Source organism: Gobius niger, assembly GCF_951799975.1.
Source record: "Gobius niger genome assembly, chromosome: 19".
NCBI classification, from domain to species: domain Eukaryota; kingdom Metazoa; phylum Chordata; class Actinopteri; order Gobiiformes; family Gobiidae; genus Gobius; species Gobius niger.
This window is the reverse complement of record NC_136870.1, coordinates 25,220,276-25,247,322: the sequence shown is the minus strand read 5'-3', so window position 1 is coordinate 25,247,322 and position 27,047 is coordinate 25,220,276. Positions and strand designations below refer to the sequence as shown.

The 27,047-nt window shown below is 41.0% G+C and overlaps 1 protein-coding gene across 1 annotated transcript in view; it reads left to right on the top strand.

Moving 5' to 3' along the window:
* Positions 1-27,047, top strand: part of cpxm2 (carboxypeptidase X (M14 family), member 2) — a 60,312-nt gene that overhangs the window by 27,915 nt on the left and 5,350 nt on the right. Inside the window, exons 3-7 of the mRNA XM_079577149.1 lie at positions 8,426-8,535; positions 17,035-17,174; positions 22,059-22,143; positions 24,661-24,811; positions 24,951-25,039. Coding sequence (XP_079433275.1) covers positions 8,426-8,535; positions 17,035-17,174; positions 22,059-22,143; positions 24,661-24,811; positions 24,951-25,039 — 575 coding nt within the window. The remainder of the gene's footprint in view (positions 1-8,425; positions 8,536-17,034; positions 17,175-22,058; positions 22,144-24,660; positions 24,812-24,950; positions 25,040-27,047) is intronic.

Below are 27,047 nucleotides of genomic sequence, written 5' to 3'. Positions count from 1 at the left end.
AGAAAAAGAATAACCTGGTCATTCAGGATGTTCAGGTTGTCAGATCTCAAACTTTGGGCACATAATGTTGATGAACCTCGACCCGACCAACTGCAGCAGCTCCAGATCATCCAGCAAACATTCAAACAGAGGCATGAGGGGAGATTATTCAAAATAGATAGTGGACATTCCAAGCAAAGCTGCAGCTGAAAGTATTTTATGCAGTAAACATAATCAATAGCATTATTTTCCAAGAGTCAAGGCCGTAGAGATCTAATTACTGCTTCGTGCAGTGCGGGTAAACCTGCCAGTAGCACGAATAAACCATAAAACAAGTTCACCCTGAGACAAAGAGCGCCCCTGTCCGGAAACTCGAACTTCCTCGCGGTGAAAAGGTCTCAGGGAGAGCGAGATCCAGCCAGCTGTGAATTTATGTGGATGGCGGAGCGACCCGCTGAGCCGGGCGCCGCCGCCGCCAAACTCACTTCACTTTTATGGACGTTAACGGCAGAAAGCTGGACAGTCGCACAGTCGGAAAACGGGAAGAGAAGAGAATGGCACCGGCCAGAAACAAAATACTAATTATGAAACTTCTCATGATTTCAAATGAGCAACAGGAGAGCAATCTGTTCAGGTTCAACTCAGGATAAACGACTATTACACTGCAGAAGTATTTAACAGTATTTGAGTCAGTAGGATTATCGGCCAATGGAGTGAATCTTGTACCTAAAAGAAGATAAAACCCCATCCATCCATTTTCTTCCGCTTTATCCGGGGCCGGGTCGCGGGGGCAGCAGTCTGAGCAGAGATGCCCAGACCTCCCGGTCCACACACACCTCCTCCAGCTGTTCTGACCCCGAGGCGACACCAGGCCAGCTCGGAGACATAGTCCCACCACCGTGTCCTGGGTCTTCCACGAGGCCTTGTCCCACTAGGACATGCCTGGAAAACCTCCCGCGGGAGGCGACCAGGAGGCATCCGGAACAGATGCCCGAGCCACCTCAGCTGCTCCTTTCGACGTGAAGGAGCAGCGACTCTACTCCGAGATCCTCCCGGGTAACTGAGCTCCTCACCCGATCTCGCAGGGTGCGCCTAGACACCCTGCGAAGGAAACTCATTTCGGCCGCTTGTATTCGCGATCTCGTCCTTTCGGTCATGACCCAAATCTCATGACCATAGGTGAGGGCGGGAACGTAGATCGATCGGTAAATCGAGAGCTTTGCCCCGACTCAGGGGGGCTTCCAAATAATGATCAGGGAAAATGTTTGGACATTTCTTTCCAAAACTGTGTCTCACCCATTGATTTGACCCTAATCCTAACCCTGCTCCAACACAAATGATTACATGACAATCTAGAATGACGTTTTTTGGCGTTTAGAAACTTTTAGATCAGACCCAAAAAAGTAAGTCTCTAGCCCATTCTTTTGCAGTGATGATTTTTTAAAGAGGGGGTATTATGCTTTTTTCAATCACATAGCACCAGTCTATATCACACTACAATGATGACAAACCTTCTGTTGGTCTGTAAATGCAGTAAATTAGAATAACTGCCTTGTATAAAATGTCTCTCTCAAAATGGCTGTAGTGAATGTCTTGAAATAGGCCTCTGTCTCTTTAAGTACCTCTGACTCTTTCCGACACGCCCCCTCCACACGCTGTCTGTGGCATCAGTGGGGAGGGGGTTCTGCTGAGGAGCAGTGGTTGGTTACTCGGCTGGTGACGAAAGCTCGGAGGCGTCTCCAGGAGGTGGGGGCGTTCCTAGGAGGACTCAGGCAAACCTGTCCCTAAAATGGCCGCCATCAGAGTTTTTACAGATTACTCAAAGATACGTGAATGTGCCAAGGCAACACTTCAGGCATGTTTTCAATGAGGGAATGACATAATTACATGATGTAAAGCTTGAAAATGTCGATTTTGCACAATACCCCCCCTTTAAAGAACGCTCTCTCCAGCCACTTGGGGGCCGCTTGAATACAAATAAAAGGAAAGAATTCCACAGGTGTCCAGCAGAGGGCACTGACAGTGAGAGATCAGGATACAAACAACACATTGGCCACAGTCCTGTCAGGCTCATGATTTTTCATTTATTGAAAAAAGTTTCCTCAATAGTATTTTCCCAACAAAACAAGCACGTCCTTGGCTTGATATGGCTAAATATTTTCAGAAAATAATAGTCCTACTACATACAAGTATCAGATATTCAAAATACACAGTTTAGTGTAATGTACAATAGGATAAAGTTGCAGAATAAGTTATTGTTGGTGCGGCTCAGGCTTCTCGTGTGGCCTCTTATGAAAATGAACTACCCCTGATTTAGAACTAGATTTACAGTGCAGAGCTTCTACTTCCCGCCTCAGACACTTCCCTGTGCGTGTTTTATTTAAAAAAAGCTGAGGCTCCTGTAGATACTGGATTATTAAAACAAACAGGCGTTCCATGAGGACTCCAGCTGCATCAGTCGCTCAGATGTTTAACCAGCTCAATAAACTCTGACTGCGGTAAATGGTTCAACTCATACAGAGCTTTTCTACCTTCACACGAGGAGCCAGATTCAAGTGAGAGAAGAGACGTCAGAATAGTTTAGGAGCGTTTATGTTTACTCACTGTGTGCTGTGAACATGTTTGGGTGTAAAGTTTCTGTGGACAGTGGATGTTTTCGTTTCATCTGCAGGACACATGTGGAACGTCACTCTCACGCCCCCCCTGACCTGCAGCCTCTACAAAGCAACAAGTCAGGAATCCACTGATCCAAACCAACTACAGAGATACGTGTCCTTTCTGAGGGAGAGGAGTAGAAGCTGTAGGTTTCCCCTGACATTATAAACATGTACAATAGGGTCTCCTCTGGGGCCAGGTCTGAAATCTGAAAGAAGCGAACTGCTGCTGCTTCTTCGCACGTGTTTGTGTTTACATTTTCTGTGGCGATGTTCTGGCTCCCGGAGGCCGACCAGAGGCTCATTTGAAAACTTGAAATCTCTAGTTTCCAAAACAAAAGACCTGTGCCTAGGCGGCCACCTGGGTCGCCTATGCCTTGGGCCGGCCCTCTAGTGATGCAATGTGGGAATGCAACAATTGACTCTTTGCATAACTTCAAAAACAAAACAACGCTGCCCAAGAAGTGACTTCCTGTTTCGATCCAGCTCGCCAAAATAAAAGCACAGCTCGTCTCAATGATGAGTTCAGCAGGTGCAACATTACAAGAATATAACTAAATACACCCATTTGAAGTGTTTTGTCTGTTGATATTTAGGCAGAAAGAAAGTTGAACTACTGAATTAGATGGTGCTTTTATTTTGGCGTGCTGGATCGAAACAGGAAGTCACTTCTTGGGCGGCGTTGTTATGATTTGAAGTCATGCACAGAGTCAATTCCAGTCCAGCAAAATGGAGCAGCCGACGGCAGCTTTGAGGTCAAACAATTCGGTAACACTTTACATTACGGGCCGGTAAGTCCTTGGTACTTATAGTGGTAATGACAGTGGTAATTCTAGGTACTTATTGTGGTTCTTACAGTGGTACTTACAGTGGTACTTATGGTGGCATTTACACTGGTAATTCTAGGTACTTATTGTGGTACTTAAAGGATACTATAGTGAGAATTACAAGTAATGTACTTCTAGATACAGTGGTAACTCTTAGTAATGAAGGTTGTACTTCTTGTTTTCCCTAATGCTGTGTTATGTTGTTTTATAGTCACACAATCCTAGAAATTACTTCTGTATGTAGAAGTACCTCATTTACTACCTATGAATTGCTGCTGTAGTATCCTTGAATTACCAATAAGTACCATAGATGTATCACTGAAACTACTAGAAACTATCATTTAAAGTATCAAAGCACATAGAAGTATGACCTTCATTACTAAGAGTTACCACTGTATCACTTAGTAATGAGAGATACATTAACCCTAACCCCTAACGACTAGTAATTATGACTTTTAGTACCACAATAATAACCTAGTAATTATCCTGTAATTACCACTGTAAGTACCACTGTCATTACTAGTAAGTACCACTATAAGTACCACGGACTTACCGGCCCGTAATGTAAAGTGTTACCATAAATTCCTTTTTTGCAGTATCCTACTTCTCCTATGCTACAACAACTATGACTACTACAAGTACTACAAATATTTGACCAATATTTAACCAGGAAAGTCACATTGCAGAATTGGCTCCAGAGGAGGTGGCCCTATATCAGGGGTACAAATCCAGCCCTCCAGTACTGAACCTCTGGCCCTCAAGATGAACATGTATATAAATGTAGTATTATTGTAGTATTCCTTGCATTTCCTGGCAGAATATCCTACTTGGTCGTATATGATGGTTCTTTACTTTGGGCTACACTGATGAGGTTCGTCCCTTGGAGTGTTGACAATGATAAAATCGTCCCTTGCCTATACCCCTGCCCTATATGTTTTAATGTAAACCTATAGCTTCTACCCCACCCCTCAGAAAGGACACGTATCTCTGTAGTTTTGTAATTACGGCTGGTTTGGATCAGTGGATTCCTGACTCATGTTGTTGCTTTGTAGAGGCTGCAGGTCAGGGGGGCGTGAGAGTGACGTTCCACATGTGCCCTGCAGATGAATCCATGGAAAACATCCACTGTCCAGAGAAACTTTACACCCAAACATGTTCACAGCAGCACACTTGTATTTGCAGACTTTAAACCTCAAACTCATCTATATTTAGAAAAACACCGCCTTTTGGATACATGGTATTTAACATTGCATAGACACATCCAACTACAACCAGAGATCTCAAAACATAGAAGGCCAAGTCAAATATGGAACATCTAAAGTTGGTGATAGCGCTATTCCCAAACATATCCTTGACATTGTACATACTTTTATATTGATGCACATCTCACAGGTATCATTTCGCACCATATTGAAGCAAAATATCAGGCATTATTTTGCACCAAGCCTTACATAAAACAAGGTATTGGGCAGCGGACAAAAAATAAAACAAACTCAAAAGATCCCCAGGGGTTCGTCTTCATCGGTTAACTGTGACTGTATAAGCAATCCACAGTACTATATACGGTACTATTGGTTAAAGGGTTATAGTAATATCTTTTGATGTGTCATAAACTCATTATTCCTCATTATCTCCACTAACAGGAAATAACAGGACAAGATGGCAGCTATTACTCCATAAACTCCTAGCATCACAGCCAAACTCAATTTTTTTTTACACAATCCTCGTCTTCATATCGATTCCAACACTGTCACCATAAAGAAGCGCTCTTGGAAGTTGCGAGTTCGCAGCGTGTCTGTTTTTAAGTGCTCACACAAGTTCCCTTTGTCTAAAACCTGGCTCGGCTTCCACTATTCTTCCATCGAAGACGCAGTCAGTAAATCTGGGGTGATGGTTCAAATCCCAGAGGCCCAAAGGCTCTCGAGTCCCAGACTTTCACCCAAACCACAACAAGAGACTTCGGAGACACTGAAGCTGCAGTGATGATCTTTCACAAATGAGATCCAGTACACTGTAGCTTTGTGTGATGTGGATAGTGATGTTAGGACATGTCCCTTTAATAAATAATGGATGTCTTTTCAGGCTAGATCAGGATTCTCCAACACATTTGCATCAGGAACAAGCTCATCATTAGCCTGGGAGGAATGTGGGGGTCATGCATAATTCATGGTTGACTTACTCCAGGTGGAAGAAAATCGCACACATGAAGCGACAAACTCCATAATTCCTACAAATTTAGACAAAACGATCTTAAGATGAATTATTATATAAGTTAGAAACCAAACCGTCAAGATTTGAGTGAGATAAGAGTATTTGTGTTGGTGCTGATCACTCATGTACTCGCCAGAAAGGTTCCCTGTGGCAAGATGGCCGCCGGTGATGCCGCAGGTGACTCCGCCTCAAGGGATATTTCAAGATTTTTGACATAGGGCCTCATTTCCTAGTTTCTGGAGATATTTTTTTTTTGTAATTCATGCAGTTCTTATGTTTGAAGAGCTTCGTGTCGCTAGGCTAGTGCAAGGCTAGTGCATTTCTATGGTATCAGCTAGCCTGAGGCAAATCACTTATAACACAAGACTAACCATATAAATGTCTGTGTCCATAGAATCATTTTTGGAATAAAACTGACCTGCATCATATGAATGATCGCATTTTGAGGGACTATTTTCTAGCAGATCACTCCGCCGCCGCGTAGCTTATACAACCCCAAAGCTGATGCTGCTCAAATATAAGTTATTTTAAATGTGGTTAGTCTGGTGTTATAAGTGATTTGCCTCAGGTGCTCTGTGGAGCGGGTCAGACTGTTTTTAATGCAGGCTAGCTGATACCATAGAAATGCACTAGCCTAGCACTAGCCTAGCGCCACAAAACTCTTCAAACAGAAGAACTGCATGAATTACAAAAAAATATCTCCGGAAATCAGCAACACTCTGGATAACTAGGAAATGAGGCCCTATGTCAAAAATCCTGAAATATCCCTTTAACTATCAAAATAAAAGCTCTCTGTTGTTTAGAAGCTGAGATATTGAACCTTTTTTGCCGCTGACTCTATAACAGGGGAAGGCAAGTTTGTGTCATGGAGGCCGACACAAACTTGCCTAAACACCGAGGGCTGAAACTCACAATTGTAGCACAAAGTAAAGCACCTTTTTTTCTACAAATATAAGTTTTGGATATAATATAAGCCCCAATGGGGTGTGTTGCCAGGAAATGTGAAAACATTGACAGTATTTTCCACATATTTGGTCTCTGATTCAAAACTCTCCTGGGGACCAAAGGTTTTATTCGGGCCTGACGTTGTCTACCCCTGCTCTATAAAATCAAACATGGCTGCCATTTAGGACTTGGGGCAAAAGGAAATACTGTTTTCTGATTGTTTGTAATAATAAAAATGTCTTAAACTTGTATCGAACTTTACAAGCCTGTGTTGCCAAGTTTCTCAAAGTACACTTTCGTCATCATGCCATGTGGTCGGCAAGTTTTCTTGGCGGAGGCCGATTTCTTTATTGTAAATAGACTGAGGGCCGAAGCCGCTGATTATTAGCCCAAAGTAAAGCACAACACTGGAAACATGACCATCTTAAATGAGATAAATGACTTAAAGAGGGGGTATTATGCTTTTTTCAATCACATAGCACCAGTCTGTATCACACTACAATGATGACCAAACCTTCTGTTGGTCTGTAAATGCAGAAAATTAGAATATCTGCCTTGTATAAAATGTCTCTCTCAAAATGGCTGTAGTGAATGTCTTGAAATAGGCCTCTGTCTTTTTAAGAACCTCTGCCTGGACTCAGGCAAACCTATCCCTAAAATGGCCGCCATCAGAGTTTTTACAGATTACTCAAAAATACGTGAATGTGCCAAGGCAACACTTCAGGCATGTTTTTAATGAGGGAATGACAGAATAACACGATGTAAAGCTTGAAAAAGTCGATTTTGCATAATACCCCCCCTTTAAAATTGCTTAAATTAAAGTTCTTCTATGTTGAATTTGAGTCGGTTTGAACTAATCCAAGATACTAATGCTAGAAGAAGAATAAAACCCACTTGAAATCAGACAAATAATTCCTTTTAACGTGAAATGACACAAAATAAGAGAATAACTACAATAGGTTTTATCTCGTCTAGACCAAATTTACTCAAACCTTAGATTCAATCTCTTAATTCAAGTAGATTTATGTAATTTCTTCCTTAACCCCTTAACTCCCACCTGAACGGATCCCACTTTCTCCAGTTTGGCTTTACCCTAATCAAAAAGCTGCTTGGGAAAAAAGCACCAACAGCCACAAAAAATGAGAAGAAAACAAGGATGTAAATGCAACAAAAATGTGACAAAAATTCAACAAAAATGTGACAAAAACTCAGCAAAAAAATGTCAAAAACTCAGCAAAAAAATGACAAACACTCAGCAAAAAAAATAACAAAAACTCAGCAAAAAAAATGACAAAAACTCAGCAAAAAAAATGACAAAAACTCAGCAAAAAAAAGACAAAAACTCAGCAAAAAAATGACAGAAACTCAGCAAAAAAAATGACAAAAACTCAGCAAAAAAAAATGACAAAAACTCAACAAAAAAATGACAGAAACTCAGCAAAAAAATGACAAAAACTCAGCAAAAAAAATGACAAAAACTCAGCAAAAAAAATACAAAAACTCAGCAAACATGTGTGTCTTAGCTTTCAAATGAGGTGTTACACGTTCGGCGGGTGGTAAGAGGTTAAACGATTTTTCCAGTGCACTTCTTTGAAATGCCAGCCAAACAGGGCTGACCGTATTTCTACCTTTATTTCTCCCATATAACTCTAATAATGTTCAAAGTTCTCCCTGATTTGTGTGATAATGTTTCTCAAAATCATCTTGAGGGCCAGAGGTTCTGTGCTGGAGGACCGGATTTGATCCCCGGGCCTGACGTTGTAGAACCCGGAGTACCAGAGTAAACTTTCCCTGACTGTGGTGTTTCAGAGTGTCCTCCCATGGGGCTGGAGAACCTGAAGATCGACGACTTCCAGCTCCACGCCTCCAGCACGCTGCGCTACGGCCTGGGGGCCCACCGCGGACGCCTCAACATACAGGTGAGTCCCGCGCCTGTACAGATGTTTGTGAACGAGGCGCTGAGGCGGAGGTGGAGGCAGAGTCGGAGGAAATGCTTCGTAATGATGATGAGTCCGGACACGCTCTGCAGCTGCGAGGACTTTACAAGAGCTGGAACCGGGTTTGAGACACAATGTTTAGACACATTTCAAAGAGCTGGTCCAAAGACTGGCTCATCGCATCGATATTTCTTTCATGAGGCTGAAACAGAAAACACATTTTGAGAAGAAAACCCACTGGGGTGTGAGTTTGAAGTTAACGCTGGTGTGAACAGAACATTTAAGAGCTGTTTTTTTAACCTTTAATTCCCTCCTGAACCAAGCACGTTGCTCCACAGTAACACAACTTTCAGTGACTAAATCTCAGTGAATATGGAAATGCTGTGGCCTCGTTTTAAAGGGCAGAACCTGGAGAATCCAATCGCTTCTATCACCATTTTGTATTTAAAAGAACTTATATATGAGGAGCTTCCTGGTTGTAGCTACGCAGCGGCGGAGTGATCTGCTCGGTGACCGGATCTACAGTAGTTTGTTTACCTGCGGCCGCATTACTACACGTGGAATTCACAAAGAGGTTTTTAAAGGGATATTTCAGGATTTTTAACATAGGGCCTCATTTCCTAGTTTGTTTCTGGAGAGATATATATTGTTTTGATTCATGCAGTCCTTGCAGTTGAAGAGTTAAGTGGTGCTAGGCTAGTGCTAAGCTAGTGCTAGGCTAGTGCATGTCTATAGCAACTAGTAGCCTGCATTGAAAACCAGAGGTGGGAGACTCTTGGCGCTGTTTTTAGGCGTTCACACAAAGGTTACAGCATTTAGTAGAAGTTTTCTGCGTTCACACAGAGCCCAGTGACAGCGGGACTGAAGGCTGTGCAGAATCTACTTTGAGCAGGGGCGAATCCGAGTATACAGGGGCTGGGGCATTACAGGGGAACCACTGGCAGAAAAACTGCCAGAAATGAACAAAAATAAAAATATTATTTTTTAATTATCTTTCAGACCACAGGGAAAAGAAGCTCATGTTTAAACGACTCTGTTTCCATTTTTTTTAAGTCGCCCCCCCGGGCCCCCTTCCATAAAATGCTGTCCCAGTAATTTTGTACGTATACTGGAGCATTTAAAATATATATATACTGAATTTTGTGGTGATAAAATATTAATTAGACCAGTGGTTCTCAACCTTTTGGAGCCGCGACCCCCATTATAATAGGTAAAGGGGTTCGTGACCCCCCCCCCGCCCGAGTCACACCGTGAAAAATAGGAACATTAGCCGACATAATTCTTAAAAAAACAAAGAAAAAAACAAATGGCTGAAATAAAATTCATGAAACTACAATCAAACAATGGCACTCTGGTAAAATAACAAACACATGCTACAATAAAACAATAAATTTAATTATATGCTAATGAAAATATGTATATTTTATCTAAATGATCTGGCGACCCCCCAAATTTGTCTCGCGACCCCCTTGGGGTCCCGACCCCCAGGTTGAGAACCACTGAATTAGACTATAGATCCAAATCCATTAGAATTTAGTTTTATTTTTTTTTAGTTTTATATTAGCCTATTTTCAAGTAGATTAAACAGATTTTGAAAAGTAGACACGCTGGTGTTTGTGACTTGAGGCAAAAGCAAGACTTGACTTGACCGAATGACCATCGACTTGGACTTGACTCGAGCCTTGCATTTAGTGACTTACTCCCACGTCTGTTAAAAACCTCTTCAAAATCATGGGCTCGTCCTTCAAACGTTGCCATATCTGATTTGTAGAAAGCTCCTTTGTGAATTCCAGGTGTAGTAATGCGGCCGCAGGTAAACAAACTAGATCCGGCAACCGAGCAGATCACTCCGCCGCTGCGTAGCTACAACCAGGAAGCTGCTCAAATACAAGTTCTTTACTCAGTCAACAGACATTTCTATGGTTAGTTTGGTGTTATAAGTGATTTGCCTCAGGTGCTCTGTGCTTGGTCAGACTGTTTTTAATGCAGGCTACTAGTTACCATAGACATGCACTAGCCTAGCACTAGCCTAGCATCACTAAACTCTTCACATATAAGGACTGCATGAATTTAAAAACATGCCATATGTGAAAAATCCTGAAATATCCCTTTAACTCCACCCTCTGCCCCTCTGCAGCACATTATAAAAGCTCATAAAGCAGCACGATGGGTTTTATATTCAGTTGGATGTTTTCAGCATGTCGGGATGAATTCCCTGACTGGTGCAGGACTCGCTGCCCTCTGTCCGCTCACAGACCTCACCCCCCGACAGCCGTTATTAGTTCTGGATCTCCTGTCACAGCCTGAATTAGGTTTAAGATTGGGAATGACGTTTTTCCATTAGCGGCCTGCTCGGGTCGCGGCCTCGAGTCTGAAACCAAAGTGCTTTCTGACGTGTTGGAGCTGATGACTGAACATTAGAGAGGCCGCGGTGGCCGTGATGGAGGCCTGTCAAGGACCCGTCACCGCTGGAAACGCAGATTCAACACTGAGGTCGACTATTATTATGTATATTATTATGATAGTCTTTATGAAAATGGTTTAACATTGGTCTCATCAAAAGACAGAACATTGACAGTGACTTGAATGACATATCAGGCATATGGGCTTAAAGGAACAGACCACCATTTTTCTATATTGAGATTTGTTCTTACCTGAGCTTAGACGAGTTGATGTGTCACTGTCTGGTCTTTACGTGACCAAAGATGTTGTTAGCATTTAGCCTCCCCTCCCCTCCTCTATGGGGGCAAACGGGGGTGAAGTTAGAAGCGACCAAGCTCTTCCACGTTTCCCTGTTTAACCTCTTAACTCCCGCCTGAACCGAGAGGATCTTTTTCCTCACGTCATCAGATTTTTTTCCATAATTTTTTTGTTGGGTATTCAACTCATTCTTGTAACTTTTTTGTCATTTTTTTGTCTGATTCTTGTCATTTTTTCGTCACATTTTTGTCATTTTTTGTCATTTTTTGTCATTTTTTTTGTAATTTTTTTGTCAATTTTTTCATCAAATTTTTTCATCAAATTTTTTAGCAAATGTTTGTAATTTTTTTGTCACATTTTTGTAATTTTTTGTAATTTTTTGTCAATTTTTTTGTCATTTTTTGGACAATTTTTTGTCAATTTCTTGTGACATTTTTGCCACTTTTTCATAAATTTTTCGTCACTTTTTTGTCAATGTTTTCTCACTTTTTGGTCACATTTCCATCATTGTTTTCGTCTCAGTTTTGTTGCTATTTTCACAGCTTTTTCCAGAAGCTTTTGGACTGGGGTAAAGCCAAACTGGAGAAAATGTGCTCGGTTCAGGTGGGAGTTAAGGGGTTAAATACAGGTACGTGTAAGTATAAGTAAGTATAGTTACATTACGCCCAGTGGTGTAGCAAGGGTACCAAGGCGCCCCAAGCAAGCATGTCGGTAGGGGGCCCTCTTGTGGCCGCTCGGTGTACTGCACACTGGGAGAGGATGTCATTTGGGCAGGAGCTGGTCACCTGACAACTCCCATAATGCAGTTCTCTGTATAAGTTTCCCTCAGAACAGAAGCGGAGGTTCTTTAGGTCATGAAGAGTAACAATAAACTGATTTCACCATTAGAAAGTATAATCTGGTGGAGCCGTGAGTAAAAAAAGTCTGTCCACTGCTCATTATAAGTTACATTAATGAACCCTGACTCACTAAAGCAGCAGCAGGATGGGGAACAACAGCGCCACGGAGCACTGGTGGAGAGATGATGTAACTGCATCATCAAGATCATTAGGAAGACTGTGTATATCAAGCGTTTACTGCAGGCTTCTAAATAATGAGTTGGTGCATGGGGGGGCCCTTGACTGTTGGGGGCCTCAGGCAGCTGCCTGTCCTGCCTTATGGTAAGCTGCACCTCTGATTACGCCTTACAATATAGTTCCCCTTTTTATCCGCTTAGAAAATCGGCATGTTTCATTTTGTGCAACTAAAATGACGGTTATGTACTAAAATACGCAGCCGTATTTAAACAGGGAAAACGTGGAAGAGCTTGGTCGCTTCTAACTTCACCCCCGTTTGGCCCCATAGAGGAGAAGAGGAGAGGCTAAATGCTAACAACATCTTTGGTCTTTTTGCGTGACTGAGCGCATGCGTAAAGACCAGACAGCAAAGACCAAATGCCTCAGCATTGATATATTTTACAATTTGAAATCATGTCGCTCAAGCCATTTTGTTGCAGAGGAAGCTCATGAAAATGAAACACAATCTGGAGAGCACATCAAACATATTTATAGAATTAAATGAATGTGTTTGGCTGTAACAGTTTAACAGTTGGCGGCCCCTCCCCTCTCAGCTCACACGTGTCTCTCTGCGCCTTCTTCCCCTCTTTCCTTTTCAACTCGCCAAGAACCGTCTGTAAAGATGTTACAATTAGACGCAGCTCAGTATTGTCTGACCTCAAATGAGAATTTTGTGACCCGGCGCGATTGGACACCCGCCACATTTCTATAGCTCTTCTTTCTCATTGTTCTCATTGTCGGCTGCATTTAGATGAATAAAACAGCAGCGCAAACACTGTTCCACGTTCTTCAATCACAGGAAGAATCTGCCCGACGTGCCGGCGCTGCAGCTGAGAGGACGCGGCGGCTCCCGGGACAATGAGGAGGATATGATGTGTCCACTTTAAATGGAAATATGGTTTATGTGAACTTTATTATCCCACATGTCATTTAACCAAGTCAGCCCAGAAGCGGCCCTCAGACACACAGCTCGAGAGAAAGGACTTTTCAACCTCTTCACCCCCCACACGGCTTTATCCAAATCTAAAAGCTTCTTGACTGGAGAAATCGCAGCCTCTAGGCCAGTGTAGCGCCTCATCTGCCTCATCTTTCGGCATGTTTTTGTGACTTTTAAATTTGTTTTTGAGACTTTTTTAATTTGACCATGCCTGGTTCGCTGTGTTTTCATGACTTTTTTGCCGTGTTTTCTGGACTTTTTTGTCATGTTTTCTGGACTTTTTTGTCGTGTTTTCTGGACTTTTTTGTCGTGTTTTCTGGACTTTTTTGTCATGTTTTCGGGACTTTTTTGTCATGTTTTCAGGACTTTTTTGTCATGTTTTCATGACTTTTTTGTCGTATTTTCTGGACTTTTTTTCATGACTTTTTCATTGTGTTTTCATGAATTTTTGCCTTCTTTTCGTGACTTTTTTGTCATGTTTTCATGAGGTTTTTTTCATGTTTTCGGGACTTTTTGTCGTATTTTCATGACTTTTTCGACGTGTTTTCATTACTTTTTTTGTCATGTTTTCGAAACTTTTTTGTCGTGTTTTCATGACTTTTTTGTCGTGTTTTCATGACTTTTTTTGTCATGTTTTCGGGACTTTTTTGTCATGTTTTCTGGACTTTTTTGTCGTGTTTTCTGGACTTTTTTGTCGTGTTTTCTGGACTTTTTTGTCATGTTTTCGGGACTTTTTTTGTCATGTTTTCGGGACTTTTTTGTCATGTTTTCAGGACTTTTTTGTCATGTTTTCATGACTTTTTTGTCGTATTTTCTGGACTTTTTTTCATGACTTTTTCATTGTGTTTTCATGAATTTTTGCCTTCTTTTCGTGACTTTTTTGTCATGTTTTCATGAGGTTTTTTTCATGTTTTCGGGACTTTTTGTCGTATTTTCATGACTTTTTCGACGTGTTTTCATTACTTTTTTTGTCATGTTTTCGAAACTTTTTTGTCGTGTTTTCATGACTTTTTTGTCGTGTTTTCATGACTTTTTTTGTCATGTTTTCGGGACTTTTTTGTCGTATTTTCTGGACTTTTTTGTCATGTTTTCTGGACTTTTTTGTCGTGTTTTCTGGACTTTTTTGTCGTGTTTTCTGGACTTTTTTGTCATGTTTTCGGGACTTTTTTTGTCATGTTTTCGGGACTTTTTTGTCATGTTTTCATGACTTTTTTGTCGTATTTTCTGGACTTTTTTTCATGACTTTTTCATTGTGTTTTCATGAATTTTTGCCTTCTTTTCGTGACTTTTTTGTCATGTTTTCATGAGGTTTTTTTCATGTTTTCGGGACTTTTTGTCGTATTTTCATGACTTTTTCGACGTGTTTTCATTACTTTTTTTGTCATGTTTTCGAAACTTTTTTGTCGTGTTTTCATGACTTTTTTGTCGTGTTTTCATGACTTTTTTTGTCATGTTTTCTGGACTTTTTTGTCATGTTTTCTGGACTTTTTTGCCGTGTTTTCTGGACTTTTTTGTCATGTTTTCTGGACTTTTTTGTCATGTTTTCTGGACTTTTTTGTCGTGTTTTCTGGACTTTTTTGTCATGTTTTCGGGACTTTTTTGTCATGTTTTCGGGACTTTTTTGTCGTATTTTCTGGACTTTTTTGTCATGTTTTCTGGACTTTTTTGTCGTGTTTTCTGGACTTTTTTGTCGTGTTTTCTGGACTTTTTTGTCATGTTTTCGGGACTTTTTTTGTCATGTTTTCGGGACTTTTTTGTCATGTTTTCAGGACTTTTTTGTCATGTTTTCATGACTTTTTTGTCGTATTTTCTGGACTTTTTTCATGACTTTTTCATTGTGTTTTCATGAATTTTTGCCTTCTTTTCGTGACTTTTTTGTCATGTTTTCATGAGGTTTTTTTCATGTTTTCGGGACTTTTTGTCGTATTTTCTGGACTTTTTCGACGTGTTTTCATTACTTTTTTTGTCATGTTTTCGAAACTTTTTTGTCGTGTTTTCATGACTTTTTTGTCGTGTTTTCATGACTTTTTTTGTCATGTTTTCGGGACTTTTTTGTCATGTTTTCTGGACTTTTTTGTCGTGTTTTCTGGACTTTTTTGTCGTGTTTTCTGGACTTTTTTGTCATGTTTTCGGGACTTTTTTTGTCATGTTTTCGGGACTTTTTTGTCATGTTTTCAGGACTTTTTTGTCATGTTTTCATGACTTTTTTGTCGTATTTTCTGGACTTTTTTTCATGACTTTTTCATTGTGTTTTCATGAATTTTTGCCTTCTTTTCGTGACTTTTTTGTCATGTTTTCATGAGGTTTTTTTCATGTTTTCGGGACTTTTTGTCGTATTTTCATGACTTTTTCGACGTGTTTTCATTACTTTTTTTGTCATGTTTTCGAAACTTTTTTGTCGTGTTTTCATGACTTTTTTGTCGTGTTTTCATGACTTTTTTTGTCATGTTTTCGGGACTTTTTTGTCGTATTTTCTGGACTTTTTTGTCATGTTTTCTGGACTTTTTTGTCGTGTTTTCTGGACTTTTTTGTCGTGTTTTCTGGACTTTTTTGTCATGTTTTCGGGACTTTTTTTGTCATGTTTTCGGGACTTTTTTGTCATGTTTTCATGACTTTTTTGTCGTATTTTCTGGACTTTTTTTCATGACTTTTTCATTGTGTTTTCATGAATTTTTGCCTTCTTTTCGTGACTTTTTTGTCATGTTTTCATGAGGTTTTTTTCATGTTTTCGGGACTTTTTGTCGTATTTTCATGACTTTTTCGACGTGTTTTCATTACTTTTTTTGTCATGTTTTCGAAACTTTTTTGTCGTGTTTTCATGACTTTTTTGTCGTGTTTTCATGACTTTTTTTGTCATGTTTTCGGGACTTTTTTGTCGTATTTTCTGGACTTTTTTTGTCATGTTTTCGGGACTTTTTTGTCGTATTTTCTGGACTTTTTTGTCATGTTTTCTGGACTTTTTTGTCGTGTTTTCTGGACTTTTTTGTCGTGTTTTCTGGACTTTTTGTCATGTTTTCGGGACTTTTTTTGTCATGTTTTCGGGACTTTTTTGTCATGTTTTCAGGACTTTTTTGTCATGTTTTCATGACTTTTTTGTCGTATTTTCTGGACTTTTTTTCATGACTTTTTCATTGTGTTTTCATGAATTTTTGCCTTCTTTTCGTGACTTTTTTGTCATGTTTTCATGAGGTTTTTTTCATGTTTTCGGGACTTTTTGTCGTGTTTTCATGACTTTTTCGACGTGTTTTCATTACTTTTTTTGTCATGTTTTCGAAACTTTTTTGTCGTGTTTTCATGACTTTTTTGTCGTGTTTTCATGACTTTTTTTGTCATGTTTTCGGGACTTTTTGTCGTGTTTTCATGACTTTATTGTCGTGTTTTCAAAACTTTTTTGTTGTGTTTTCATGACTTTTTTGTTGTGTTTTCATGAGTTTTTTGTCGTGTTTTCATAACTTTTTTGTCGTGTTTTCATGACTTTTTTGTCGTGTTTTCATAACTTTTTTGTCGTGTTTTCATGACTTTTTTGTCGTGTTTTTGTGATGTTTTCGTTGTGTTAATGCCTCATATGTGTTAGATCTTTGTGAGTAAAGCATGTCTTGCAGCTGGTGGATGGCAGGGAACTGGTTAAAGCGAGTTCCATAATTCCACACAATTAAAACCTAAAAAAACATTTACATTTCATTATGAGGCAGAGCTGGCATTATGGTCCCAAGCCAAAGCAAATGTTGAACATAGTGAGAACATCTGCCCGGCCTCATCACACGTCTCTCTCTCTCGTGTCCCGCCCAGGCCGGTCTGTACGAGGACGACCTGTACGACGGGGCGTGGTGCGCCGGCCGAAACGACGCCCTCCAGTGGTTCGAGGTGGATGCGCGGAGACTCACCAAGTTCACCGGCGTCATCACCCAGGGCCGCAGCTCGCTCTGGTCGTGAGTATAACCTCTTTGTGTATATGGTGATGTTAAAGTGCAGGTTTAGAGACCGATCTAATCTGAAAGCTGAAAACTGAGGGTGCTGTGGATCAACGAACATCAAACAGAGAAGCCTTTGCTCAGTGCCTGCTCCACCACTGCGCCCCCTGAGTGTGACCTCGGCGCCCTCTGGTGGGGAGTGGGGCCCAAAGCTCCTGTAGGTCAAAGCTCAGGCCTCACGGGCAGATGGACACAACGTGAGACTGAGCCGATCAAAAAGTGGATTATAGCTATTTATAAATCGATACTGACCTGGACTTGGTTTTGTTTTTTTGCAGAGAATCCTTTAAAACGTCTGCAATCATTGATTTCCTTCTGTTTTTTATGAGGGCAAATGTTAAATCAAACTAACTTTTACAACTTCTAGTGAACTGTCTTTAATGTTACGATTACGATAATACTTCGATATTTACTAATTCCACAACTAAAGTCCAGGAAATCATAAAAAAATATATAATAATTAGAAAATCATGTGATGCTATCATTCCCATTTAGCCCCTCCCACCCAGAACAGTTGGAGCACTTTCTTTTTTTCCTCCTCGAGCAGTAGAACCTGCACTGCATTTTCTTGTAGAGCTGGTCAGTGTTCACTGTCCGGTCCAGCTCGATCTCCTCGCCATCCATGGTCACAGGCTGAGGAGAACGTCCAGGACCGTCTCCTTTGTCTTGGAGGTGTTGAGCTTCAGGTGACTCCAGGTGGTGAAGTCCATCACAAGGGACGGGAACTCCTACTCGTCCCCCCCATGGAAGCACCCGACGATGGCAGGGTCGTCCGAGAACTTCTGCACATGACACATGATGGTCTGAAACCATCAGATTATCGCCTCTAAGCTCTAACACGAGCAATTAACTCCTTAACCTTTCATGAGGTCGAGTGTTAGATCTGTGCAGTTAGTGAACTAGAGCTTCAGCAGTATTTGAACAATCCGTCCGTCCTTAAACAGGGGAAAGGGAAGTGACATCACCAACAGCTGTTTTTCTTCTTCTTTAAAGTTATTGGTGGAGTGCAGGTCAAACAAAAGCGCATGTCGCCCCCTAGTGTACAGTGTCCAACAACAACATAGTGTCAAAACAAAGACATTTAAGGAGAAAAAAAATCCAAATGATCCAAACATTTCCCTTTAGTGTTATTTTATCTCCGCAGCTGTTTCTTAAAGCTACAGCAGCAAATGATCCATGTGACTTAAGTTTCTACTAAATGAAAACAAAAGCATTTAATCCGTTTACTGAGTTTCCTCTTTAACACTGACATGTGACTGAGCTGTTGGGACATGTATTTTGTCACTTTTATAAAGTTCGTTATTATTGTTATTATTACTTTTATTATTAAATGTGCTCCTGTCAAGCAACAGTGGTTGCGCATGAATCACTCCAGGGTGGGGCTGAGGGGGGTGGGGGGATTTGGCGCAGTGGCTTATGGGATGGCACATAGCTCCTAATCACAGGTTAGTTAGCACCAGAGGTCCCTATGCTAAAGTGGCCATGATAGTTAGCATCGAGGCTCCTTTTCCTAACTACTTCCTAATTGACAGCCCAATTCGGAAGCATCTTGTCATGGCGGACGCTGACGCACATCCGGTTTGGCGTAAGAGCTCTTACGTGAAGTGCGCGGTGTACAGAGTGAAGAGGAGAGTCGCGAGAACCGTCCCCTGTGGAACCCCCCGAGTGCTGCAGGTCACGGAGATGTTGCTCCTCAGCCAGATATCCACATGAAAGAAAGACTCGCCCCTTCTCTGTCAGCACAAGTGAACAAAAGCACAGCTACAAACGGTGTTCATTATAAAATCAAATGTTTCCTGCTCGTAGATTTGCTTTTCCTTGACTTTCCAAACCCCAAAACGTGTCAGAAAAGTTGATTTTGAGCAATATTCAGATATATTAATGACTGCCCTTCATCGAACTGTGGACACAGTTTTTCGCCAAAGTGCATCTAAAATCTAAAATGAGCTGAAAAAAGTCCCTTGTGCTTTGACAGTTATCACGGGTTTCCCCTTTACTCTCCTCCCGCCTGTGTTTCCACATGATTTCTGACACCTCCGGGCTTCTGTACTTCTTAATTGGGAGATACTGCACAGCTCCCACAAGGCTCTGCCCCTGAAGCCCCGAGCGGAGGCAGGATTTCAGCACAAACTGTCTCCTTCTGGCAGAAATGAGAGTCTTAATGTTTCGAGACGGTGGTGGTGGAGCTGGATTAATATATTAACGATAATATATTAGGGATAATATATATTAGGAATAATATATTAGGGAGAAACACATTTGTGGATTTTTCATTTGGGTTTTAATCGTGGAGACGAAAATGGCTCCTGATTCGGCTGATTCTGAGAGAAAGTCACTCACACATTCTAGAGTCTGAAACACTTATTTGTCTGCAACAGGAGAGGAGCAGAGACATGCACTTTAAAGGGACTTGCATCTAGCCTCTTTAACCCCTTAACTCCCACCTGAACGAGCACATTTTCTCCAGTTTGGCTTTACCCCAATCCAAAAGCTTCTGGACAAAAGGTGGGGAAATAGCGACAGAACTGAGACAAAAACAATGATGAAGATGTGACAAAAAAGTGACAAAACATTGACAAAAAATTGACAAAAAATTGACAACAAAATTATGAAAAAATGACAAAAATGTGACAAAAAAGTGAGAAAACTTAGACAAAAAACGGACGAAAAATTGACAAAAAATGATGAAGAAAGTGGCAAAAATGTCACAAAAATGTCACAAAAAATTGACAAAAAATTAACAAAAAAATATGAAAAAATGATGAAAAAATGGCAAAAATGTGACAAAAAATGTGACAAAAAATGGACAAAAATTTGACAATAAAAGTACAAATTTGACAAAAAAAAAAAACCAAAAAATGATGGGAAAAAAATCTGATGACGTGAGGAAAAAGATCCATTTAGATGAGTTTTGTAGGTCTTAGCTTTCAAATGAGGCGTTACACTGGCCTACCGGACTTGGGTGAAGCCGAACTGGAGAAAATGCTCTCAGTTCAGGCGGGAGTGAAGAGGTTAAAGAAAAGATGAACATACAGTTGATTCATAGAAAGTGAAATAGTTTTAAGGCTGGTGTACAGGACAGTATTTATGGCTTTACAAGACTGGGTGAACTGGGATGTCGGGTCCAGGAAACTGTTCAGAGTTCATTAGCCTTTTCAATGTACTTTTCCCATAGCCGTTAGCATTAGCCATCCACATTATTGGAAGTGCATTAGCAGTAACATCAACAAAGCTCCACAGACTCAGAAAAGTGACGTAAATCCATCTCCCTCCTCTATTGTTGTCTATGTCGGAGACTCTCCACAAGACGCAAGAAATAGGAAAAAGTGATGTGCTAGATTACTCGTTACTGACAAAAGTAGTCAGATTAGAGCAACAGGAACAGAAACATTAAAGGAACAGGCCACCGTTTTTCCATACTGAGATATGTTCTTACCTGAGCTTAGACGAGTTGATACGTACCTGTCTGGTCTTTGTGCGTGTGGAAGAGCTTCGTCGCTTCTAACTTCACCAATGTTTGGAGCTATAGGAATATACTGGGAGAGGCCAAATGCTAACAACATCTTTGCTGGTTTTGTGTGACTGAGGGCGAACACAAAGACCAGACAGGTACACATCAACTCGTCTAAGCTCATGTAAGAACAGATCTCAGTATGGAAGAACGGTGGCCTGTTCCTTTAACCCCTTATCTCCCACCTGTTTGGCTTTACCCTAATCAAAAAGCTTCTTGGGGAAAGAAGCACCAAAACAGCCACACAAAATGAGAAGAAAACAAGGATGTAAATGCAACAAAAAAGTGACAAAAATGCAACAAAAAAGTGACAAAAATTCAACAAAAATTTGACAAAAACTTAACAAAAATGTAACAAAAATTCAGCAAAGATGTGACAAAAATGTGACAAAAAATCAACCAAAATATGACAAAAACAACAAAAAAATATGACAAAAACTCAACAAAAAAATGACAAAAACTCAGCAAAAATGTGACAAAAAAACCAAACATAAAAAAGGTGACATAACACAGCAACGACGCGAGGAAAAAGATCAGTTTTGTGGGTCTTACCTTTCAAATTTGGTGTTCCACATTCGGTTTAGGCGGGTGGTAAGAGGTTTAGGAATACAGACCTTTTCAGAGTTTGCTTTAGATAAGAATTAACGTATGAAAAGTGTCCTTTTAGCTAAATGCTAACTCATAGGAGCTATCCTTTAGTATATGGTAAAAGCAGACATTTATCCAAAATCCTGGTTTTAAAGCCTTTTAAACTCGTAAATGTCAGGCTAGTCGGTATTTTTTACAGTGAGGTGACCGTTTTCCTCCTGAAAGTTGTGAAACCTGGTTTAAACTCAGTCCCTGTGACGAATTTTTATGTTGTTGAAGCATTAGGAAAGTTTGAGATGAGTTTGGACCAGAAAATGACCCTGTTTCTTTGTAGCTCCTTCAAGGATACACATTGAGTTGCCACTAAACATCTTATAATACGTTAATAAACCACAAAAATGATATAAATGCCATGAAAAGGACACAACGTTCCTCCACATATTTTAATATAGAGACATTGAAGAGACACTGTGGACCAGTTTGTGAATGTAGGTGGAATTAAAGGGGAAGGGGACAGTTCTTCTGAATATTCAAGCCTGTAATAGTCTTTTTTAACTTGCCTCACACTCATTTCCTTATTAAAAGTTCTTCTCCCAAGTTTAAATTGGTCTCGCATTTCTTTAACCTTTGGAGACCTTTGCAAACCCAGCTCTGCCTCTCAGCCTCGCTCCTAACGGGTGATTCCTTCACATCCTTTCGGTTAGGTTAAAGCAGAAGTCTCTAATCTGGTCTTTCCTCCACAGGAGCGACTGGGTGACCTCCTACAGGGTCATGGTGAGCAACGACAGCCACTCATGGATAACGCTGAGGAACGGCTCCAAGGATTTGGTGAGTCTGTCTGAGCGGAAACGCCAATTAACAGGAAGTGCATTAAAGGGGAAGCGCTTTATGTTACTCAGGCTTTGATCCTTCGCTTCCTCAGATTCATTGTGTGTGTCTTCATTTTGGTCATGTTTTCGTACGACTATAAATCCGTTCTTCTCCTTCACGGCTCGTATATTTTCCTTTTTATTGCGCGATGGGACAAACAGCTGCGGTGACAGGGTTCTGTGGTATTTTGATGTTAGTTTTGGGAGATCATCAACTGGATGTGCAGAGACGAGGTTCCCATCTGCTTCTGCTCCCTCTGTGTTTATCATCACTGATGCACTTTGCTTTACGCCGCGCCGGTTCATCAGACTCGACATCGACAGAGAATCCCACGAGAGTCAGACGTGCATTAAAGGGACTATAAGGAGTTAAAAAATGTCAAAATTATGTATTTTCCTCCCCTTATGTTTCAGCCATGTCCTAATGTGTAGAATGAGCCACAACTGCCTCTAAAACCCTGCTCTGTCACTCAGAAAGGTGTTAATTCGGGTCTGAAGTGCCGTCATGCACGAGCTTAATATAGAAACTGCAGTTACGCATAAGGCCTGAGATGGCAGTAGTGAGTATAAAATCACAAACTAGCATCTAGCCCCTTTAAAGCAGTACTAAGTAACGTGTTTACCTTAATAAAGGCGAGGCAAGGCAAGTTTATTTGTAGAGCACAATTCATACACAAGGCAATTCAAAGTGCTTCACAGTTAAAGCAGCATAAAATATAAGAAAAACAAATACAATCAATAAAAACATCAACATATAATGAATCAATTACAGTAAGAGGCAAGAGTGTAGATAAAATACTTTCAGTTGCATTTTCAGTATGCATTTTTAAGTCTTGCTTGGATTCGCTCTGTCTTGAGCAAATCCTTAAATAATAAAAATAAATCCTTCCCGTAGTCCCTCTGGTGGTAATACTATTGTTTATGGGATGATTGGAGGGTCTTTCATCTCCCCCCGGTGTCTCTGGCCAGAAAACCATGTTTGCAACTTGACTGCCCCCGGTGCGGAGAAAGCAATACACACTAATGGAATCACCAAGAAGAAGCTAACATGCTAACAGGCAAAGCTAACTGTGGGCTAACATCACTTTAAACAGTATTTACAGCCAAGTTTGAGTGAAAAAAATTATTTCCATTGTATAATTGGATGCACAATATCCCTCTCTCCCTTCGCCTTTTCTGTCAGCGTAGTATTTACTCTCCAAGACAATTAAAAAATCGTAACTTGCTACTACACCTGCAGTTGCGCTAATGGCCTCTAGGGGGAAGAGTTACTTAGTACTGCTTTAAATGAAAGCTTGACCCCTTGACTTGAAGGTGACCTCGCTCTCGCTTCTCTGTCATATTGGGATAAACTGTTTTTAACCGTCAAACACAACAAAATCGACTGTGACAATGTGCCCCTGTTATATGTGCGGAGTAAGTTGTCACAAGGCCTGGGGTTGGTCGTCACTATTGTTTTTATAAAAGAACAAAATATGCCATCTGCCCCTCCTGGAACCGCCACCTTAATGTGGTGGAGGGGTTTGAGCGCCCGAATGATCCTGGAGCTCTGTTGTCGGGGTCTCCCAGGGCAAACAGGTCCTATAGGGGATGGGTCAGACAAAGAGCGGTTCAGAAGCTCCTTATGAGAGACCAACAGGCCCGGTTAATCGTGAGGCCGTCCTTCTGTGGACCCACCACCTGCAGGAGGCGCCGTAAGGGGCTGGTGCAATGTGATTTGGGCAGCTCGGACCTGGAAACGGAAAAGTGGAAGAAAATGGATGGATGGATGGATGGATGGATGGTTCATGACACTCGTTTGAACTAAATGTTGATGCATAATGCTCTATTAGGGATTTTCCACCAAGGGGCTGGTTCAGAGCTGGTTCTGGTGCTGGGTTGGTTCCATACTGACTTGGTTTTCCAACAAAACGAGAGCTGTGCCTATTGTCATAGCAACGCTTTGGGAAGTCAACATCAAAAATGGATAGTAACATCTTACTACAGCCACTTCTGGTTATAAAATACAGAAAAAATAGTTTATGTTCCTGTCACAGCAGTCGTTAACATTTTGATTTCTTTCAAACTCTTTTAGCTGAAGAGCATAAAGCAAAACAACAGTTTCCTCCACAGAGACTGTTTTGGCTTCTCCAGGAAGTTATAAGCACAAACTAACTCATATTGATTGTTTGTTGGAGGAGAGAGCCACGCCCCCAGCCGCAGACATCACTGCTGCTCGTTTCTTGGTCCAGCTTTTAATTGGTTCCCGACCGGCACCAGATTTTGGAACCAAGAGCCAGCGTTTTTTCAGTGGAAAACAAAAGAACCGGTTCTGAAACTGGAACTGGCCCAGAACCAGCACCAGCTTGGTGGAAAAGGGCTATATGAGGTCTAAAATCTACAAAATTCTACACAGAGTAATAAAGCACAGATGTTCACAGGAGAGAAGTGGTCATACTGGGCCTGTAATGTCCTGCGTGTCTGTGCTCCTCAGTAGATCTTCCAGGGAAACTCTGAGAAGGAGATCCCGGTGCGAAACCTGTTCCCGGCCGCGGTGGTGGCCCGGTACATCCGCATCAACCCCCTGTCCTGGTTCAACAAGGGGGGCGTGTGCATGAGAGCCGAGGTGCTGGGCTGCCCCCTCCCAGGTCGGTCACTTTTTAGTCTCTCACTTTCATAACTTTATTTTTATGATCTAATATTGTTTGTGTTATTGCAGAGAGCCTTATTATTTCTGCGCCTCTGAATCTCCGCTGTAATAACCGCGTGTTTGCTTCGTAAACACAGATCCCAATAACTACTACCACCGGAGGAACGAAGTCATCACCACAGACGAGCTGGACTTCAAACACCACGGCTACAAGGAGATGAGGCAGGTAGGGCCTCGAGGTGCGACCCGACCCACCCTGTGAGGAGGGAGGAGGATCTTCTTCTGTCTGTTTTTATGACATTCTCAACAAGTGTGACCAGTGAAGCCAGTAATGAGTTACTCTACTTTTTCCAGACCAGTAATCAGTAAAAATCAGCTGCCGACACCACCTCCCTGCTTCAAAATGCAAATGAAAACCGCTTTTGCCAAAACTTGCGTTATTGGAAGTGCATTTTAATAGCAACATCAACAAATCTGCCATAGATTCAGAAAAGTGAAGTTTCCATCTCTCTCCTCTACACTATGACTTATTATATTTCAGCAACATAAAGGAAAAACAATATTTGTTTTTTTTTTCAATGAAACTCATGGATGGTTTTGTATCTTAGGGCTCTTTGAATCACTGACATTAATCTCAGAGACCTGTTATGATTAGTTTTCAGGTTAAGTCCAGTTAAGGGAAAAACTACTGAAAAAGGATGTTCCACATTATTAAGCAGAACATCATTTTCAAGCAATAAGGGAAAGAAAAATGATCTCTCTGCTGATGAAAAGCGTGAAATAGTTGAATGCCTTGGTCTAAGAATGAAAAACTTCAATATTTCAAGATGAAGCGTAATCATCGTAAGAGATTTGTGGCTGATTTAGAGCACACACGGGTTTGTGCAGATAAAGGCAAGACAAACACATCAGATTAAAAGAACAGCAGCTACAAAGCATCAAACAGGCATTTGAAGCTGCTGGTGCCTCTCGAGTCTCCCAAACATCGAGGTGTGGGACCCTCCAGAGGCTGCAGTTGTGCATTGCAGACAATTGTGCACCGTCACGAAGTCCAGCATCTTCTCTCTCAGCACATATGAACACATGACTGTCTCGTAAAGGCGTCCAAAAGTGAAGACAATATTCACAATAATGTGTTTGATTAAAAAAATGAAAGGACTTTAAGCCGAAAGATGAATGTAGCATATTTGTGAATCCAGTCCCTTCCAAACTAAGCATCAGTCATTTTAATCCAAATGCTAAACCTCTGAGAAAATTAGGTCTAGGACAAAATGAGTTTCTAACTGGCCTCTTAAAATCAATATAAAAATTTAACTAAGCCTGAACAAAGCCCGGACTAAACCAGGCGACCAGGACTTCATTAAAAACAACAGTGACACTTCCCATTACCAAATACCTGTATTGTTTTCCACAGATGTAGATACAACCCTGACCTAAAATGCAGAGTCGGGAGTTTCTATTTTAAAGCGAAACCTTCAGAGTAATAAGCCTGACCCGTGAGTTCAGCCTCTGCAGACCTCACTGAGCAAAGAGAAAGCAGCTTTAATAAAACCCATCCCAGACTCTCCTGACCCGTCACCCTTTACTCACTTTCATTTATATTCATTTATTCAATCTGGACGTGGCCATGGCAGGAGGAACCTTTCTGTATGAGGTTTGGATGTTCTCCCCGTGTCTGTGCAGGTTTCCTCCAGTTTCCCCGACCACTAAAAACATGTACAATAGGTTATTGTATCATCACAATGTACGAGTGAACGTCCCAGGCTTTGGTTATTCACAAATATGAAATTAAGTTTTCATTCCACTTTAGCAGCTCCTACAGACTCCAGACAGAGAGAGAGAAAACAGAGAGAAGGACAGAGAGAGAGAGAACAGAGAGAAAGAAAAAGGAGAGAAAGACAGAGAGAGAAAGAAAACAGAGAAGGACAGAGAGAGAGAGAAAAGAGAGAGAAAGACAGAGAGAGAAAGAAAAAAGACAAAAAGAGAGAAAGAAAAGAGAGAAAGAAAGAAAAGAGAGAGAGATAAGAGAGAGAAAGAGAGAGAAAGAAAGAAAAAACAGAAAGAAAGAAAGAGAGAGAGAAAGAGAGAAAGGAAAAAGAAAAAAACAGAGAAAGAAAAGAGAGAAAGAAAGAAAAGAGAGAGAAAGACAGAGAGAGAGAGAGAGAGAGAAAGAAAGAAATATGGAGAGCGAAAGAGAAAGAGAGAAAGGATGAAGAAAGAAAGAGAGAGAGAAA